We start from the raw sequence: 16,875 nt of genomic DNA on the forward strand, positions 1-16,875 counted from the left end.
GCTGCGGTGGGAAGGGATTGATGATTGGATGGATGGATGTCGGTTTGACAACTGCCTGATGCTACTTATTAGCTATTCACTATACTACTAACTAGTATTTTGGGTTTTTGTTGGCTGGATTGTCCATTGTAGTATATAGTACTATCGGTTGTTTGGATGGGCTGCTGTGGTTCATCAGTGGATGAAAGAATTACTATCACAATTACTACTACCTGCTTGCTCGCGTTTGGTAAACTACTACTAGTAATATAAGACTGACTAAGAAGTCGAATGCATCCTGGATTGATTCGAACTGCAAAGATAAACGCCGTCATAACATCCTATATAGTCATTATAATAATACACTCACAGAGACAGAAGGGAAAGGGGGGTATAACTATATCAACCAAACTAAGCCTGCAATTTCGCTGAACACTGCGGACAGAACCACTTCCCAACAGGTTCTCTCGTCAAACCCACACACTTCCAATGAAACCACTCAAACTCGCAATTGTCGTTATCGCAAGCAACCATATCTCCATGGCTGACACTGCGACACGTACAATACACCTTGGTATCTTCATTGCCTTCGTCTTCTTCCTCGTCTTCCATGTCTTCGTCTCTTCTACCTTCGTCGGCGTTCTCGGAATCCGAGATATCGGCACTGCTGAGCATGGAGTCGTCCTCGTCTTCGTCGCCTCCGGCAGCGGATGGTGATTGTTTTGTCCCGCTGACTTTGAGACGGCCGCTTGCGCTGGAGGATCGTTTCGTATGCTTTCCGTTGAGCCCGGAGGCTTTGATCTTCTTCAGTTGTTGGTGCGGGGCCACTTTCTTGGTTACGGCTTTCTTGGTGGAGGCTGTTGAGCGCGGTCCTGCGCTGCCGGCTCGGCTTGATGCAGGAGTTCCGGCTTTGGGTGTACCGGGGCCGAGAGATGATTGTCGGAGGTTGGACGAGGCCGCGGGGAGTGTTCCGAGTGAAGCGTTGAGGCGCCGGCGCTTGTTTTCCACTGCGCCGGCGGAGGACTCTCGTTGTTGTCGTTGGAAGTGGATCGTTCCTGAGGGTGTTGCTGGGGCGGAGCTTCGCGCAGCAGTCGGCGAGTTCAAGGCGAGTGCGGCGGCGTTTCGGCCCAGGGAGTTGAGTTTCTGGGTGGCGCCTAATATGACATTGGCGTTCGCGGAGGTGCCATTGAGGGGGGAGGGAAAAGAGGAGTTTTCGACGGTGGAATCGGGGAAGAAGATCTTGGGAGGGTCGCGGTATTGGTCTTTGTTGTTGAAGAGGGAGGGAATAGGAGGGTCGTTCGAGAGCATGCCGTTACTTTGCAGCTTGTGGATGGCGATGTCCAGTTTTCTGATATGTCGGTCCAGCAGAACACATGCTTTCTCGCTCAGTTGGATCTTTTCATCTTGCAGCTGTTGCGACTTGTCGAGGTTCTGTATTATGGCTTTGCCATACTGCTCTTCCTTTGGGTTGGGCGTCAAGCTGCCGTTTAAGCGGATGAATTTCTGGAGACTGGTGTCGCGGGAGTTGATGGTGGTGCGGCATTCTTGAATAATCTTGTCCTTGGCCTGGATTTCTTCCATCAGATGGTTGATTTCAGCTGGGAGGTTCGCCACATCGTGGACGAAAAGTTCCAGAACGGCCGCGGGGTCGTCCTGAGCCTGCGACATGTTGCGCGTTCACTGGTCGTTGTTCCCGATATGAATCGGGCCTTGATATGATGCCGCTATCGGGGGGCCTTCGGGGTGCGACCGGATGCGCGTTGAACAAGGTGTAGATTGCGACGCAGCCTGCTGCAGGCTATTCGGTAACTCGGCGCGATGTCGTAACGGATGGAATCGATGATGAGTATGTACAGACTGAGATGGTGGCGCTGAGAAGCATTGATCGGGGATAACGACGGGACGCCGAAGGGAGCGACAGGATTGCCGGATCTAGAATGTTCCGGGCCCGGAGTCTCAGCCACAGTCAACACAGTCAAGCCACAGATTGGCGATCCTAACTGTCAGACCCAAAGATGTGACTCTTGGCTGTCAAAGCTTTTGTAGTAGTAGCTCACTAAAATGTGGAATGGCTTAAGCTACATTTGCATATTCAGAGTACCTGGCGGGTCCTTCATCTCCCTTCTTGTTCATCAAATCAAGCCATTCTCCAGCCACAGTCTCTATGCAAACGGGCGGGGTATTGCTGCCTTACAACTCTGGCGGTAACTGTGTTGCACCGTATATCCAGTGTTTCTGGCGGAAATCATGTCTCTCATAGCTATAATAGCTCTTGATATACACATGTATATTCTGTAATTGACTAAGTTATATCCTAACATTCGATCCCTGTGGACTTCGCATGATGCAGGTGGGATGCAGTCAGTCTAGACCCAGACGGAGGGGTTCCCCGAGGGGTTCCTGCGAGGATGAGGAAATGCGCACAACGCCACCCATGACATCCCATCTCTAAAGTACTTCTTGCATTAACTCCAAAGGGTCCTGTTAAAGTAAACCCTATCAAATTCAGAGATCACAATATAGAGAAAAGATGTGGGCCGGCGATTTGCTGATGACGAAAGCCAGGGTGCAAACAGTGCAAACGGCGTCAGGCAGTCGGTGATTCCCCCGCGCAGAGACGCAATGGGAGATTTCTCTTCTGAGTACTTTCCTCCGAATTCGTCTGCCTACTTGTTCCTTATCTCGCGCCTTTGGTCCTTGTCTTTCGGTCCCTCGCTTGGAATTTCTTTCTGCGCTCTATCCTTTACTCGCGGTGTGGTCCAATCTACCTCGTCATGGCTCAAAATAATACCCCTCCGCTCCCGGAGGGTATTTTCTCGTTGCTTGATACGGATCTGTACAAATTGACGATGCAATGCGCCGTCCTCAAGTACTTCCCAGATGTTTGTAAGACGCCGATATAGCTCTCAAAGCTCTGTGGGCCAGGCTAATCTTTCTCTTGAATGTAGATGTCACATATGGTTTCACAAATCGCACCCCGGATATGAAGTTAACGCGGGGTGCTTACAAATGGCTTCTGGCACAGATGGATGGTATGTAAATCGACTGTGTGTCGGAGATCTGGACTAGTCTGACAAATAGCTTCATCAGCGATCGCGAATATCCGAGTCACGAATGAGGAGATCGAGTTTCTAAAGAAGTGGTGCCCGTACTTCAACAACGCTTACCTGGACTACCTGACCAACCTCAAGCTCAAGCCGTCAGAACAGATCGAAATTCACTTCTCGCCGCAGCAGGATACTGGCAGCGACAATGATCTCGGCAACGTCAACTACGTCGTCAAGGGTCTGTGGGTGGAAACGATCTTGTACGAGATCCCACTGCTGGCTCTGACAAGTCAGGCCTACTTCATGTTCACCGATAAGGACTGGGACTATAGCTGTCAAGAGGACAAGGCTTTCCGGAAAGGATGCGCGTTGTTGGAGAATGGTTGCATATTTTCCGAGTTCGGCTCTCGAAGACGGCGCGACTACCACACCCACGATCTGGTCATGCAGGGATTGATGCAGGCTGCGGAGGAAGGAAAGAAGCAAGGATGGAAGGGAGTGTTTACCGGCACGAGTAACGTCCACTTTGCCATGAAGTACGGTGTGGCGCCTGTGGGCACTGTGGCCCATGAATGGTACATGACCATCGCTGCCATCACGGATGACTACGAGAACGCGAATGAGATGGCCCTGCGCTACTGGCTTGGCTGCTTTGGTGAAGGAGTAAGTCCACGGACCTAGGATCGTCCAGGCCCTAGTAACTAACGCATATCAGGTTCTGGGCGTCGCACTGACCGACACATTCGGCACGCCCGCTTTCCTCGACGCTTTCCGCAAACCCATTCCTGCTTTCACCAGTGCAGGTGTCGGCGCAGTCTCCACCACCGCCTCCGGGCCCGGCACCACGACAGAATCAACAGTACAGAGCGAGGCTACTACCAAACCCCCAATTGCGGCTCCTCTGGTCAACGATGCTCAAGGCGAGCATGCCAACAAGACCTACGCCCAGGTCTACACCGGTGTCCGCCAGGACTCTGGCGACCCCACATACTTTGTGAAGATGGTGCGGGACTTCTACGACAGAGAGGGAGTCAAGGACCCGAAGACCATTGTCTTTTCCGATTCATTAGACATCGAGCACTGCCTTGAATACAAGGTGATCGCCGAAGAAGCCGGCTTCAAGCCTGTCTTCGGTGTCGGAACTTTCTTCACTAGTACGTTAACCCCCATATACCCGTATCATACAGAGACCTACCCGGACATCTCCAGGGAATTATGAACTAACAATATCCTCGCAGATGACTTCACGAACAAATCCGACGGCCAAAAATCCAAGCCGCTCAACATCGTCATCAAGATCGCCACCGCTAACGGCCGCCCAGCCGTTAAGCTGAGCGACAACATGGGCAAGAACACAGGTGACAAGGAGACTGTACAAAGTGTCAAGAAGAAGCTTGGCTACATTGAGCATCAATGGGAAGAGGGCGATGAAAGCAACCGCTGGGCTCGCAAGTAGTGCGAGTCATCGACCAAACATATTTATTTGATCTCATATCTATAGTCAGCTTAAGACGCAAGTCATCTAGAATCAGTCTCAACGATTTTCAGATCGCATATATGGTGGCTAATGTACAGGGCGAGCGACGAGTCTTTATTTTTCTTTTTTCCAAGTCATGTTAAGCATTCATGTTTTATAGTTAGTTATGAGTACTACTGGTACTACCTAGACTATATGAGAAGAGGGTTAGAGAAATGTTCAATGGTTTTCACCTCGTAGTAGTACTACTACTACTACTAATAATGTACCAGCCTTCATTCATAAGTCCTTAATACTAGTAGTGAACTTCAGTCGTAGTATGTAAGACAAAACTGCAATTTATATTTACAGGGCACGTCTATCCGTACGCACACATCACTTCCGCGACTAAGTAAACTATTTATATATATTTACACTGAACTCAAAAACACCCCACCCCACCACACCACACTACATCCAAATAAGTCTACCTAAAACATCTCCTCATCAGACGGAACAAACCCCAAATCCCTATCCAAATCCCCCGTAATATCCCCAGTCACATGACTCATGGACCTCTGGCCCGGCGTACTCACAACATTATGAGTCGGCGCAAACGGCGAGAACAAATCATTGTTATTGGTTAATGCGTCCTCCGGACCAGGACCAGTCCATCTGAGGAGCTCGCTGGCCCAATCTATGTCGAGGTCTGGGGAGGCGTCGGGGTTGGAAGTAGTAGAGGTGGGGTTGAGGTTGGTGGGTGGTTGGGTTTGGGGTGGGAAGTCGGCGGCGAAGGAGTCGAGGTCGAGGTCGAAGTCGAAGGGGAATTGATCGGAGGGTTGGTCGAAGGTGGGGTTTGGTTGGGGGTGGGTTCTTCGGGGGGAGATGGTGGGGTTGTGGTTGTTGTTGGTGGTGTCGTTGAGGAAGTTGGATATGGGGTCGTCGTCGAAGTCGTTGGGTGGGGTAGGTTCGGCTTGTTTGGGGAGGGGGTTGCTGGGATTGTTAATTTTATTGTTGGTGGTGGAGGAGTTGCTGTTGAACATTGGGGGTGGGTTGTTTGTGCTGCTGTGGCGTTTGGGTGGTGTGCGTTGTTGTAGTTGTTGCTTGGTTGGACTGGCTGAATGATGAGGTCCGGGTTGTTTGTGGTTGTTGGTTGGGTCGGGGTCGTCTCGGGGAGGGGTCCAGTGGTTAGAGGTTCGGTCTTCTGCTGACGCTATGGTGTGTGGGTTTGAGATGGTGCTTTGCTTTCGTGCTTGTTCTGGTGACTGGCCTTGGGGTATAGAACCGGAGTTGTTGGTGTATTGCATGATCCGGAGAAAGGTGTTTGCGCTGTCCGACTGTAGCTTAACTGCCGCTTCGATGTTCGCGACCTCCATGTCTGCTGCAGGGTAGATGTCTCTAAGGCCTTGCAGCACTTGGATGCAGCGCTGAAAGTTGTAGATGCTGGATTCTCGGGTGGCGGGATTGCCAGATGAGGAGTTTGCCAGATGGGCCACAGCGGCTGGGATGATGACGGTCACACCGGATTGGGGGAGGAATCGCGTGAGGTTTAGCTGATTGAGACCTTGGATGATATGTGTGATACCGACTGCAGCGTCATGCATCTTTGTTTGCGCAGTTTGAATTAACTCCCTGCGTGCTTTGGACTGATCCTTGTTGGGCGTGAAGGCCCAAGGACGATGCAGCGCGCTGGTGGTCGCATGATATAGCATTCGTACCATGGCACCATGGAGGAGAAGGACGTCTTCTCCATCGTGGAAGTTTGTCCTTGATGCAGGAATGAATTGTGCGTCTTTGGGTAGCGCACTCAACCATGATTCCAACCGCTGACTGCATCGTGCCAACTCCGATTCTGATGCCTGTCGAGGGATTAGGCTGATGGTAGTTCGTGTTGTCACGCCAAACTGACACTGTGATGGGGTATACTGAGCGAACAAAACCCGTCCGATGCACTGGCATAGTTTGGCCTTTTCGATGAACATAGTCGCCAGGCGCTTTTGGTGAGTAACATCTTCCAGCTGACGACAGCGGAACATCTCAATCACGCTAGGGTGGAACGGCTCGAAGTCAAAGTCTTCCAGCTTCAACATGGGGACATTGCTTGTCCCTTCGTTCACCTGGGTCGGGCGTCTTAGCCCCATCGCAATGAGACGGTCTCGCGAGTACAAGCTCCACCAGATTCGGGTCCTCAGCCTCTTAGTTATCGGGTCCATATCGGTCGAAGATGAAGGGTCTCTATTTAATCCGATCGAATGTGCATGTATATTGCAGACACCAATCCAGTCCCAGATATCTCTTTGCGGATTGTTTTGATGGTCAGACCAATAAGTCATAAGTAGTAAAGTCTGCAGTATGACTATTCGATCATCTTCGCAGTCAAGTGAATAGAGGAGCTATATTGACTGGTTAGCTACAGACACGGATGAACTATCAAGCGAGACATACCCTTAATCGCGTAAAGAAAACATTACGGGCAATTTTCCGAGTGGCATACCCAGCGGCTTGCAAATGATGCAGATCGATGAAGGCTGTCGCCACGAACATTACTGCCTGAAACAGCAGGAGACTAATATTACCATTGGGGTCATTTTCCGCGACGCATCGGAGGAATCCCTGTAGATTCAAGACTGGCATGAAGCTATGCACCCATTTGATATAGCATCGCAGAAGCTCATTCCGCAGACCGCTCTCTGGGATCGACAAAGCCTCCCGAAATCGCAAAAATTCTAGGTCTTCCGGCGGTATGCGAGACGGGAGAGGCTTTAAGAAGCGCGGTTCATCGTCAAGAAGAGCAATAAGAGGGTCGAAATCAGGGTCAAGGAGATCCCGCACAGTCGAGACCATATTTTCTAGAGGCAGCGAATTCCGTACCCCCCGATCTCCCAGAGTCCGCCAGCTCCGAGAAGTTCTGGAGTCTTGCAACCAAGGCGCATGAGCATTGTGGCTCAGGCTGTTACTTCTCTTCGCCACGGGTCTATCATCACCCAAGTCCGCACTTGACGGCTTGCGCTTGGCGGTCAACATGCTAGTAAGAAAGCAAAGCCAACGGCATTTGCAGCTGTGCAGGAGATCACATTCAGCATGAGAGGGTCGGAAGTTAGCAGTTGCCTATCGTTGCCGCGCTTGCCGTCCGGGGTTGGTTGGTAATAGACATCCATGGACTGTCTTTCCCCCAGCACTAAAGAAGGCGGTGTTCGGGACCCGGCCGGATGTGGGGACTTTTGCGGGCTTCCCCGCCAATTTGATATGAGAAATGTAGCCGCTTAAATAAACGCTGTTATAGGAGAGAGTTTATTCGCTGATACGCTGGATTGTTGGGTACTTTTTGAGTGGAGTGATATTGATAGTTGGAAGATACTCGCTGTCCAGAACTTTGTCTTAGCGCCCCGGCGGTCATACTGCCATCTTGATGCCTCAGGCAGATGTCCTCTCTGGTGTCGTTCCCTTCAGTGTTCAGACCAAGTACATTCAACAGGGCGACTATAAGTCTTGGCATTACCATTTCATAGCATTGCATTCTGCAGAAAAGAGGAGCCCACCTCACCGGCAAATGATTGCTGAATATAATTGATATATCTGGCTTAAGACTACATTTTTGTTCGACTCCTATCACGAGCAAGTCCGTCATTAGAAGCCATAACTACACATTGGAACCACCGCTACTGACTGTTCAATCGACACTCATGGCCCGATTCACAGATGCTGCCATCTACAAAGGTCCTGAGTTACCTGACCAGCGATGAGATATGAAGAGATAAGACAACTACAGAGCAATAGCCCTGTAAAGCATATGCAATTATGCGGAGGAGAGACCGGGAAATGTTCCGGAGATCATATCTATTCCAACGCCACATAATGTTGATCCTTCACGGACCCGGATGACAAGCCTAGCCACATAACGTTGAAGCCCATATATGCCCATGAAGCACACAGTATAATACACGTATTCATTAGAATCGAATTCAGAGGAAGAAGTAGGAAATTTTGTCCGCGTATCGTGATCGACATCGACAACCCTTGGAGACAGCCGATAATCTCATATCACAGGGACATGCGGACGAACGTGCGAAGATCCGTTTACATACTTCTTCCGTCAGTAATTGTTTTTCAATTGCCGAAATTTATTGCAGTGACCGCGATGGATGGGATCGAGTCTCGACTTACGGAGGAAGGAGGAGCTCGCTGAGGCTGCTGTAGAGGAAAGCGACGCCGGCCTGTAGAAACAATCGTATTAGATCATCCTTGACATTGTACAAACTGTACAGATCTCGCCAGAATTGTAGAACTTACGCCGAAGACCAGAACGCTTCTCACAATGGTAGCATTCTCGGGGTGAGTGACTTCGTCATAGGCAGTGCTGAAGAAGCTCTTCTGCTGACGGCCAGAGACGACACGCTGTCTGGGAACCATTTTGAAGATGTATTGAAGATGTAGGATAGGTGATGTCCTTGAGATAAAAAGGTGTATTGACAGCGAGAATGACGATGGTCGATGGCAGGGTGAGGCCGGGAATGATGAGAACTCCGAGAAATCTTTCGGTCCTTGGCGGCTGCACTTTTAGCTTATCGCGGTTCCCGTATCTTCTTCGGACCTACTGCGCGACCAGTTGATCGAAAAGAGGTCCGCAAGAAGGGATCTATAACAATCAATTCATAGGCGGTATTTCCTTTGCAGAGTCGCCTTTCTCTGCTCTATTGGCCCTTATTTAGATCCGTGTTGGTGGTTGGGTCTGAAGTGCTTTTCCGCTCTGCCTCTCCAGCTGCGCAAGCCGCAACCATGACGAGCATCGATGAGCTCTTCAAGGTAAGTTATCTATGAAGTGACCTGTTATAATAGCGCTGACAAGTTAGAAACCCTCCTCGGCAGCAAGTGCCAAGCGCAAACTAGATTCCGCGAAAGACCCGAGTGCGTTCATCTCCTTCACGTCCAATTTGACTTGACGTCGGCTGACTTGCGACCAAGACGAGCTCTACAAAGCTGCTAAACTAGATGCGGATGGTGATGTGAAATCAAAAGGAAAGGCGCCCATGGTAGAGGATGAGGGCGACGAGGATGATGGCTACGCGGGTCCTGAACTACCCCCCGATTTTGACGCCGAGGATATCCCAGATGACGAAGAAGGACGCTTCTTCGGCGGCGGCATGGAGCGCCAAACGGCGGAGGCTATGCAATATATCGATCAACACGAGGAAACAGATGTTGCGGTAAGGAATTGTTATTCGCTGTGCTCCGTGGGCTCGTTTGCTGAAGTAGCTATAGCCGGAGAAGTTCGACGTTACCTGGTTGCGACGCTTCGCCCTGAACTTCGAGAAGAAGATCTCGAAGAACGCTGAATTGCGCGGAAAGTTTGAAAATGATCCTCAAAAGTACGTGTTGGCAAGGCATATCCTGGTATTGAAACATCATACTGATATACCTAGATTCATGGCCTCGGAAGCAGATCTCGATACCGAAATCAAGAGCCTCTCCATCCTCTCCGAAAATTCATATCTATATAGCGAATTCGCAAAGCTGGGCTGTGTAGGCTCGCTTATGTCGCTGCTTTCCCACGAAAATGCCGATATTGCAATTGATGTGATCCAGATCATTGGCGAGTTGACGGATGAAGATGTGGAGGCCGAACAAGAACAATGGGACAGTTTGGTGAACGCAATGGTATACATGCTTCCGAGTTTTGTTTAAACGAATGCTTACTGGTCCAGTTGGATGCCGAACTTATCGAGCTCTTGGCGCAAAACCTTTCGCGACTTGACGAAGAGTCCGAGGTCGATAGGGCAGGCGTGTACTACGTACTAAGTGAGTTACCCCGGACAAAGTACATGGCGGGTATACTGATTACATTGAAGACGTCTTGGAAAATATTGCTTCGCAAACAGCTATCGCAGAGAAGATAGGGCAAGACCCCAACTTGTTACCTTGGCTTATCGCTCGTATACAGAAGAAGGAAAGGCCAGTGACGCAAAACCAGCAATATGCAGCAGAAATACTTGCCATCCTACTACAATCAACCCCCAAGAACAGGGAGAAGGTCGTCAGCCTGGATGGCGTTGAAATTCTCCTGCAATTGCTTAGTGCATACCGCAAGCGTGATCCCGAAAAGGATTCCGACGAAGAAGAATATGTGGAGAACTTGTTTGGCAGCTTGAACTACCTTGTGAATGAGGATTACGGCAAAGAAAAATTTCTGGAAGCTGAAGGTGTTGAGCTTGCACAAATCATGTTGAAGGAGGGCAAGTTCAGCAAGCAACGGGCTTTACGACTCCTGGACCACGCCCTAGGAGGCATGGCAGGCGCTCCTGCATGTGAACGCTTTGTTGAAGCAGCATGCTTGAGTACAGTATTTGGGATGTTCAAAAAGAAGGTATGTGTCACCGATATCATAGAATATGGGCTAGAGCTAAACCCCTATAGCAAGACAATGAAACGACGGAGCACCTGCTGGGCATTTTCGCTTCGCTGCTGCGCTTACTTCCGGGCGGTTCCGCACCACGGATTCGTACACTAGCCAAGTTTATGGAGAAGGACTATGAGAAGATCGAAAAACTCATCAAGTTGCGCCGGGATTACGCCCAACGAGTGACACCGGTCGAGCAAGCTATCGAGAAAGAACGAAAGAACTTCACGGAAGAGGAACAAGAGATCATGGCGGCCGAGTGGCTGTCCAGGCGATTCGATGCCGGCCTATTTTCTTTACAGGTTTGCTCTCCGAAATACCCCGTTGCTGCAGTACGAACTAACAGTACCCAAAGCTTATTGATGTCATTTTGGCCTGGTTGGTGGCCGAAGATGACGGGGCAAAAAAGAAGATTGTGTCCCTTCTGGCTGACCGCGACGAAGATTTGTCACTGATTAGACGAACCTTACAGGGTAAGCCCTGGTCCCTACGCCTTCTATACCGTCTGGATCTTGTGCTAATTGAATGAACAGAGCAAATGGAAGGGCTCTCTGAGGATGAGCCCGGCGAGAAGGATAGTAAGGAAATGCTGGAGACGCTTCTACAGTTCCTGTAATCATTATGTATAATAACATATCGCTTACCATACTGCGCCGATTCTTGTCATTGATTCCTTTCGTAAATGTCCACAGTAATAGTTAATAATGTGAGTAAAAAGCGAAGTATTACCAGCAGCGTGAATTGTTATATTTATCACGTGATCTACTAATCAGGACTAGCTCGCAGCTTAGCGCCAGAAGGCGGTCGAGGCTAGTGGCGGCTCTTTCCAAGGCAAGATCCATCAGCGCCCGGAGAGAGTCGAAGCACCCCAGCTGCTCCCCTTCACCAGCATCACCGGTGGCCTGGGATCTCTCTTTCTTCCATCCATCTGAGGCTTCCGGCTTATTGGCCTCACCTGTTACATTTAGGACGATTGCTTCGCTGCATTCTACTTACGCCAGTCGTCCAACAACCTCGAGTGGGATCTTTTCCGCCGAGCGCGTCGCGCCCTTTGCGCTCATTGTCCTATCGACTGCGGTTTTTCATTGCGTTTACGACCCATATCCGCCAAGATGGCCGACTACGAAGATGCTTACGAGGATGAGTACTACGACGATATGGACGAGGGCATCACCTCGGAGGATTGCTGGACGGTCATTTCGTCCTTCTTCGACACCAAGGGTCTAGTGTCACAACAGCTGGACTCTTTCGATGAATTTATTTCGTCGACAATGCAGGAGCTGGTGGAGGAACAAGGCCAAGTAACACTCGACCAAACTCTCCCTCCCTCCGAAGATGAAGTCGATCCCGTGGTTGTCCGCCGATACGAGCTGAAGTTTGGAACCGTCATGCTCTCTCGACCATCCGTGACTGAGGGTGATGGTGCGACCACTATCATGTTGCCCCAGGAGGCTCGCCTGCGTAATCTTACATACGCTAGTCCCCTTTATCTCGGTGTTACGAAGAAAATTATGGAAGGTCGTGAACGTCTGGTGGCGGACCGAGATGAGGATGATATGGGTGAATCGAATGAGGATAGAAAAGCTCACGGGACCTACCTACAGTGGGAGCAGAAGGAGCTGCCTGCTGACCAGGCGAAGGAGGAGACCGTTTTTATTGGAAAGATGCCAATCATGCTCAAGTCCAAGTACTGTATCCTCAAGGATTTGAGCGAGCAAGCTCTTTACAACTGGAACGAGTGCCCTTACGACTCTGGTGGTTATTTCATTATCAACGGAAGTGAAAAGGTGTTGATCGCCCAAGAGCGCAGTGCTGGAAACACGGTTCAAGTCTTCAAGAAGGCACCGCCTAGTCCCACGCCCTACGTCGCGGAAATTCGGAGTGCTGTCGAGAAGGGATCAAGACTTCTTTCTCAGTTGTCCCTGAAGCTGTTTGCCAAGGGTGACAGTGCCAAGGGTGGATTTGGTCCTACAATTCGGTCGACCTTGCCTTACGTGAAGACCGACATCCCCATCGTCGTCGTTTTCAGAGCCCTCGGTGTGGTTTCTGATGAAGATATTCTGAACCACATTTGCTACGACCGGAATGACACACCGATGTTGGAGATGCTGAAGCCTTGTATTGAGGAAGGTTTCGTTATCCAGGATCGTGAGGTGGCGCTGGATTTCATTGCCAAGCGTGGTTCTTCTCAGTCTAGTATGAACCACGAGCGTCGTGTCAGATACGCACGCGAAATCATGCAAAAGGAGTTCCTTCCCCACATTTCTCAGAGCGAAGGTAGTGAGACCCGGAAAGCCTTCTTCTTGGGTTACATGGTGCACAGACTTCTGCAGTGTGCCCTCGGCCGTCGTGATGTCGATGATCGTGATCACTTTGGTAAGAAGCGTCTCGACTTGGCTGGTCCTCTTCTTGCAAACCTCTTCCGAGTTCTGTTCACTCGTGTCACCCGTGACCTTCAGCGGTACGTGCAAAGATGCGTGGAGACGAACAGGGAGATCTACTTGAACATTGGTATCAAGGCTAGCACCTTGACAGGAGGTTTGAAGTACGCTCTTGCTACGGGTAACTGGGGAGAGCAGAAGAAGGCAGCCAGCGCCAAGGCTGGTGTATCTCAAGTGCTCAGTCGTTATACCTACGCCTCTACGTTGTCTCACCTTCGTCGTACCAATACACCAATTGGTCGAGACGGTAAGATCGCCAAACCTCGTCAGCTCCACAACACCCATTGGGGTCTGGTTTGTCCAGCTGAAACCCCTGAAGGTCAGGCTTGTGGTCTGGTCAAGAACCTGGCGCTCATGTGCTACATCACTGTTGGTACGCCTAGTGAGCCCATTATTGATTTCATGATTCAACGAAACATGGAAGTCCTCGAAGAATTCGAGCCGCAGGTGACGCCAAATGCGACCAAGGTGTTTGTCAACGGTGTTTGGGTGGGTATTCATAGAGATCCTGCGCATCTGGTGAACACCATGCTCTCTCTCCGTCGCCGGAACATGATCTCGCACGAGGTCAGTCTGATTCGTGATATTCGTGAGCGAGAGTTCAAGATCTTTACCGATGCTGGACGCGTGTGTCGGCCACTGTACGTCGTCGACAATGACCCCAAGAGCGAGAACTGTGGTTCACTGGTGCTCAACAAGGAGCACATCCGCAAACTGGAGCAAGACAAGGATTTGCCCCCCGATCTGGATCCAGAAGACCGCAGGGAGCGCTACTTTGGTTGGGATGGTTTGGTGAAGTCTGGTGTCGTTGAGTACGTCGACGCCGAGGAAGAAGAGACAATCATGATCGTGATGACACCAGAGGACCTGGAGATCTCGAAGCAACTTCAGGCCGGTTATGCCCTTCCCGAGGAGGAGCTGCACGACCCCAACAAGCGTGTGCGTTCTATTCTGAGTCAAAAGGCACACACCTGGACACACTGCGAGATTCACCCCAGTATGATTCTGGGTGTTTGCGCCAGTATCATTCCTTTCCCCGACCACAACCAATCTCCTCGTAACACCTACCAGTCTGCCATGGGTAAACAAGCTATGGGTGTGTTCCTGACGAACTTTGACCAGCGCATGGAAACCATGGCCAACATTCTGTATTACCCGCAGAAGCCTCTGGCGACAACGCGGTCTATGGAATTCTTGCGGTTCCGTGAACTGCCTGCCGGCCAAAACGCCATTGTTGCCATTGCCTGTTATTCCGGTTACAACCAGGAAGATTCGGTTATTATGAACCAGAGCAGCATTGACCGTGGTCTTTTCCGCAGTCTGTTCTACCGTACATACACGGACAGCGAGAAGATGGTCGGACTGACAGTTGTCGAACGCTTCGAGAAGCCTATGAGATCGGATACGATCGGTATGAGAAAGGGTACCTACGACAAGCTCGATGAAGATGGTATCATTGCTCCTGGTGTCCGTGTATCCGGTGAGGATATCATCATCGGTAAGACGGCACCTCTGGCACCCGAAGCAGAGGAGCTCGGTCAACGTACCAAGGCCCACACCAAGTTGGATGTGTCGACTCCTCTCAGAAGTACGGAGAACGGTATTGTGGACCAGGTCCTGGTGTCTACGAGCAACGATGACCTGAAGTTCGTGAAGGTGCGCATGAGGACGACCAAGATTCCACAGATTGGAGACAAGTTCGCCTCTCGTCACGGACAAAAGGGTACCATCGGTATCACTTACCGTCAGGAAGACATGCCTTTCACTCGAGAGGGTGTGTGCCCTGACTTGATCATCAACCCTCACGCCATTCCCTCCCGTATGACAATCGCGCACTTGATCGAGTGTCAGCTCAGTAAAGTGTCGTCGCTACGTGGGTTTGAGGGTGACGCGACGCCTTTCACCGACGTTACGGTCGACTCGATCTCCCGTCTCTTGCGGGAGCACGGATACCAGTCCCGTGGCTTTGAGGTGATGTACAACGGACACACTGGACGCAAGCTGGTTGCGCAGGTCTTCCTGGGACCGACGTACTACCAGCGTCTGCGCCACATGGTCGACGATAAGATTCACGCCCGTGCGCGTGGACCGACTCAGATCTTGACGCGGCAGCCGGTGGAAGGTCGTGCTCGTGATGGTGGTCTCCGATTCGGAGAGATGGAACGCGATTGTATGATTGCGCACGGAGCCAGTGCATTCCTGAAGGAGCGGTTGTTCGACGTGTCCGATCCCTTCCGGGTGCACATCTGCGACGACTGTGGCTTGATGACGCCTGTTGCGTAAGTGGAGAGACATCCTTGAATTTGCCTGACGATATGAGCTAACGATGATGGAATGACAGAAAACTGAAGAAGGGACTCTTCGAGTGTCGACTGTGTAACAACAAGCACCGAATCTCCCAGGTGCATATCCCGTATGCAGCCAAGCTTCTGTTCCAAGAGCTGGCCTCGATGAACATTGCCGCTCGCATGTTTACCAACCGGTCTGGCGTGTCCGTGCGGTGAGGGGGAGGAAAGATGACTATCCGTGTACATCAGATTCTTCTCTTCTGTGGTATCTCTTCCGTTTTCTGGTGTTTCTATGCCTTTTTCTCCCTTCTCCCTCTCCGTTTCTTTCCCCCTTGTTTTTCTTTCCTAATAATTCTCCACCCCCCAAAACGTGTGATATCAACCGAAGACCAGACCGATTCGGCATTTTCCGGCGTACAGAGGACCAGAGGTTTATGATTTTGATTCGAGCTTCTATATATTGTTATTTATTTTTTTTGCCTCCCCTCTTTCCTTTTTTTGCTGACCATGGTTGGAGGAATGGCTGGTGTAAGCAGCGATGTACTTGGATGATGATGATTTGTCCCTACGGAATCGAAACGAAATTGGATCTAAAGAAGCAGACGAAGAAGAGGGGTAAAAGATGTCATGGCAATTCTGCACGTAAGAGCCGGTCATGACAGGGTCTCAATCGGGGCAGATGCTGCATGGTGTAATTGTAGTGGAGAGTCAGTGGAGAGGGTGTAGAGTGTGTATAGTAGTGTTTTGCTTCTCTCAGTGGTGGGATGGCGTCCAACCCCCTCCTCAATCCCGTGCACGAACTTTAAAATTCCTCGGTGCTGCAGAATGGAGATGTCGGTGACAGGCCGTCTCCCTTCCTGTGTGAGTGCGATTGGCTAAGGGGGTTTCTATTGATAGGTGGGATGGCTCGGGAGAATGTGCTCGTGGAGGGCGGCAAGTGAAGAAAAGCATGGCGATGGAGATGGAGGGGAGATGGAGGGACGATGGATGGGCGAGTCGTGAGAATGGTTGGTTGTCTGCTGCAGGCCCGGCTGCCCTTGAAGCCAATGAAACCAACGAATTACCCGCCGGCTGGGATGGCGAGAGGACGAAGCGGGGATTTGACTGGCGAAGAGCTGCTCTCGCTCTTCCCAGAATAGAAGATGGCGGGTGACAATCCCATCACACGCATTGCACTAACTGAGTACAGTAGTTGACTCTCTACCGGGCTCTCTCGTCTGCTCGTTTCCCTCCCCCCCGGCGCTCTCTTAAAAGGCTGCTGTAGCCGCCA

At 50.8% G+C, this 16,875-nt stretch overlaps 5 protein-coding genes across 5 annotated transcripts; 3 read left to right on the forward strand and 2 right to left on the reverse strand.

Annotated features, from left to right (window-relative positions):
• Positions 1–390: 390 nt before the first annotated feature.
• On the reverse strand, positions 391–1,647 carry AtWU_03694 (putative PHD finger domain protein; the record flags this gene model as incomplete). Its single annotated transcript, XM_035498806.1, has 1 exon — positions 391–1,647. The coding sequence occupies one exon, from the start codon at positions 1,645–1,647 to the stop codon at positions 391–393; it is 1,257 nt and encodes a 418-aa protein (XP_035354699.1).
• Positions 1,648–2,753: 1,106 nt separating this feature from the next.
• AtWU_03695 (nicotinate phosphoribosyltransferase) lies at positions 2,754–4,482 on the forward strand (the record flags this gene model as incomplete). The annotated part of the gene is made up of 5 exons (XM_035498807.1): positions 2,754–2,865; positions 2,928–3,011; positions 3,070–3,689; positions 3,742–4,180; positions 4,265–4,482. The coding sequence occupies 5 exons, from the start codon at positions 2,754–2,756 to the stop codon at positions 4,480–4,482; spliced, it is 1,473 nt and encodes a 490-aa protein (XP_035354700.1).
• A 491-nt stretch (positions 4,483–4,973) lies between these two features.
• AtWU_03696 (transcription factor domain-containing protein) lies at positions 4,974–8,892 on the reverse strand (the record flags this gene model as incomplete). Its single annotated transcript, XM_035498808.1, has 4 exons — positions 4,974–6,875; positions 6,928–7,540; positions 8,647–8,696; positions 8,773–8,892. The coding sequence occupies 4 exons, from the start codon at positions 8,890–8,892 to the stop codon at positions 4,974–4,976; spliced, it is 2,685 nt and encodes an 894-aa protein (XP_035354701.1).
• Positions 8,893–9,258: 366 nt separating this feature from the next.
• Positions 9,259–11,492, forward strand: AtWU_03697 (beta-catenin-like protein 1; the record flags this gene model as incomplete). The annotated part of the gene is made up of 10 exons (XM_035498809.1): positions 9,259–9,285; positions 9,333–9,387; positions 9,445–9,686; positions 9,742–9,848; positions 9,903–10,137; positions 10,185–10,278; positions 10,329–10,843; positions 10,894–11,178; positions 11,232–11,349; positions 11,410–11,492. 10 exons carry the CDS (start codon positions 9,259–9,261, stop codon positions 11,490–11,492), a joined length of 1,761 nt encoding a protein of 586 aa, XP_035354702.1.
• Positions 11,493–11,988: 496 nt separating this feature from the next.
• Positions 11,989–15,821, forward strand: AtWU_03698 (DNA-directed RNA polymerase II subunit RPB2; the record flags this gene model as incomplete). The annotated part of the gene is made up of 2 exons (XM_035498810.1): positions 11,989–15,596; positions 15,659–15,821. The coding sequence occupies 2 exons, from the start codon at positions 11,989–11,991 to the stop codon at positions 15,819–15,821; spliced, it is 3,771 nt and encodes a 1,256-aa protein (XP_035354703.1).
• Between the last annotated feature and the right edge of the window lie 1,054 nt (positions 15,822–16,875).

Source organism: Aspergillus tubingensis (assembly GCF_013340325.1).
Source record: "Aspergillus tubingensis WU-2223L DNA, scaffold_5, whole genome shotgun sequence".
Classification (NCBI taxonomy): Eukaryota; Fungi; Ascomycota; class Eurotiomycetes; order Eurotiales; family Aspergillaceae; genus Aspergillus; species Aspergillus tubingensis.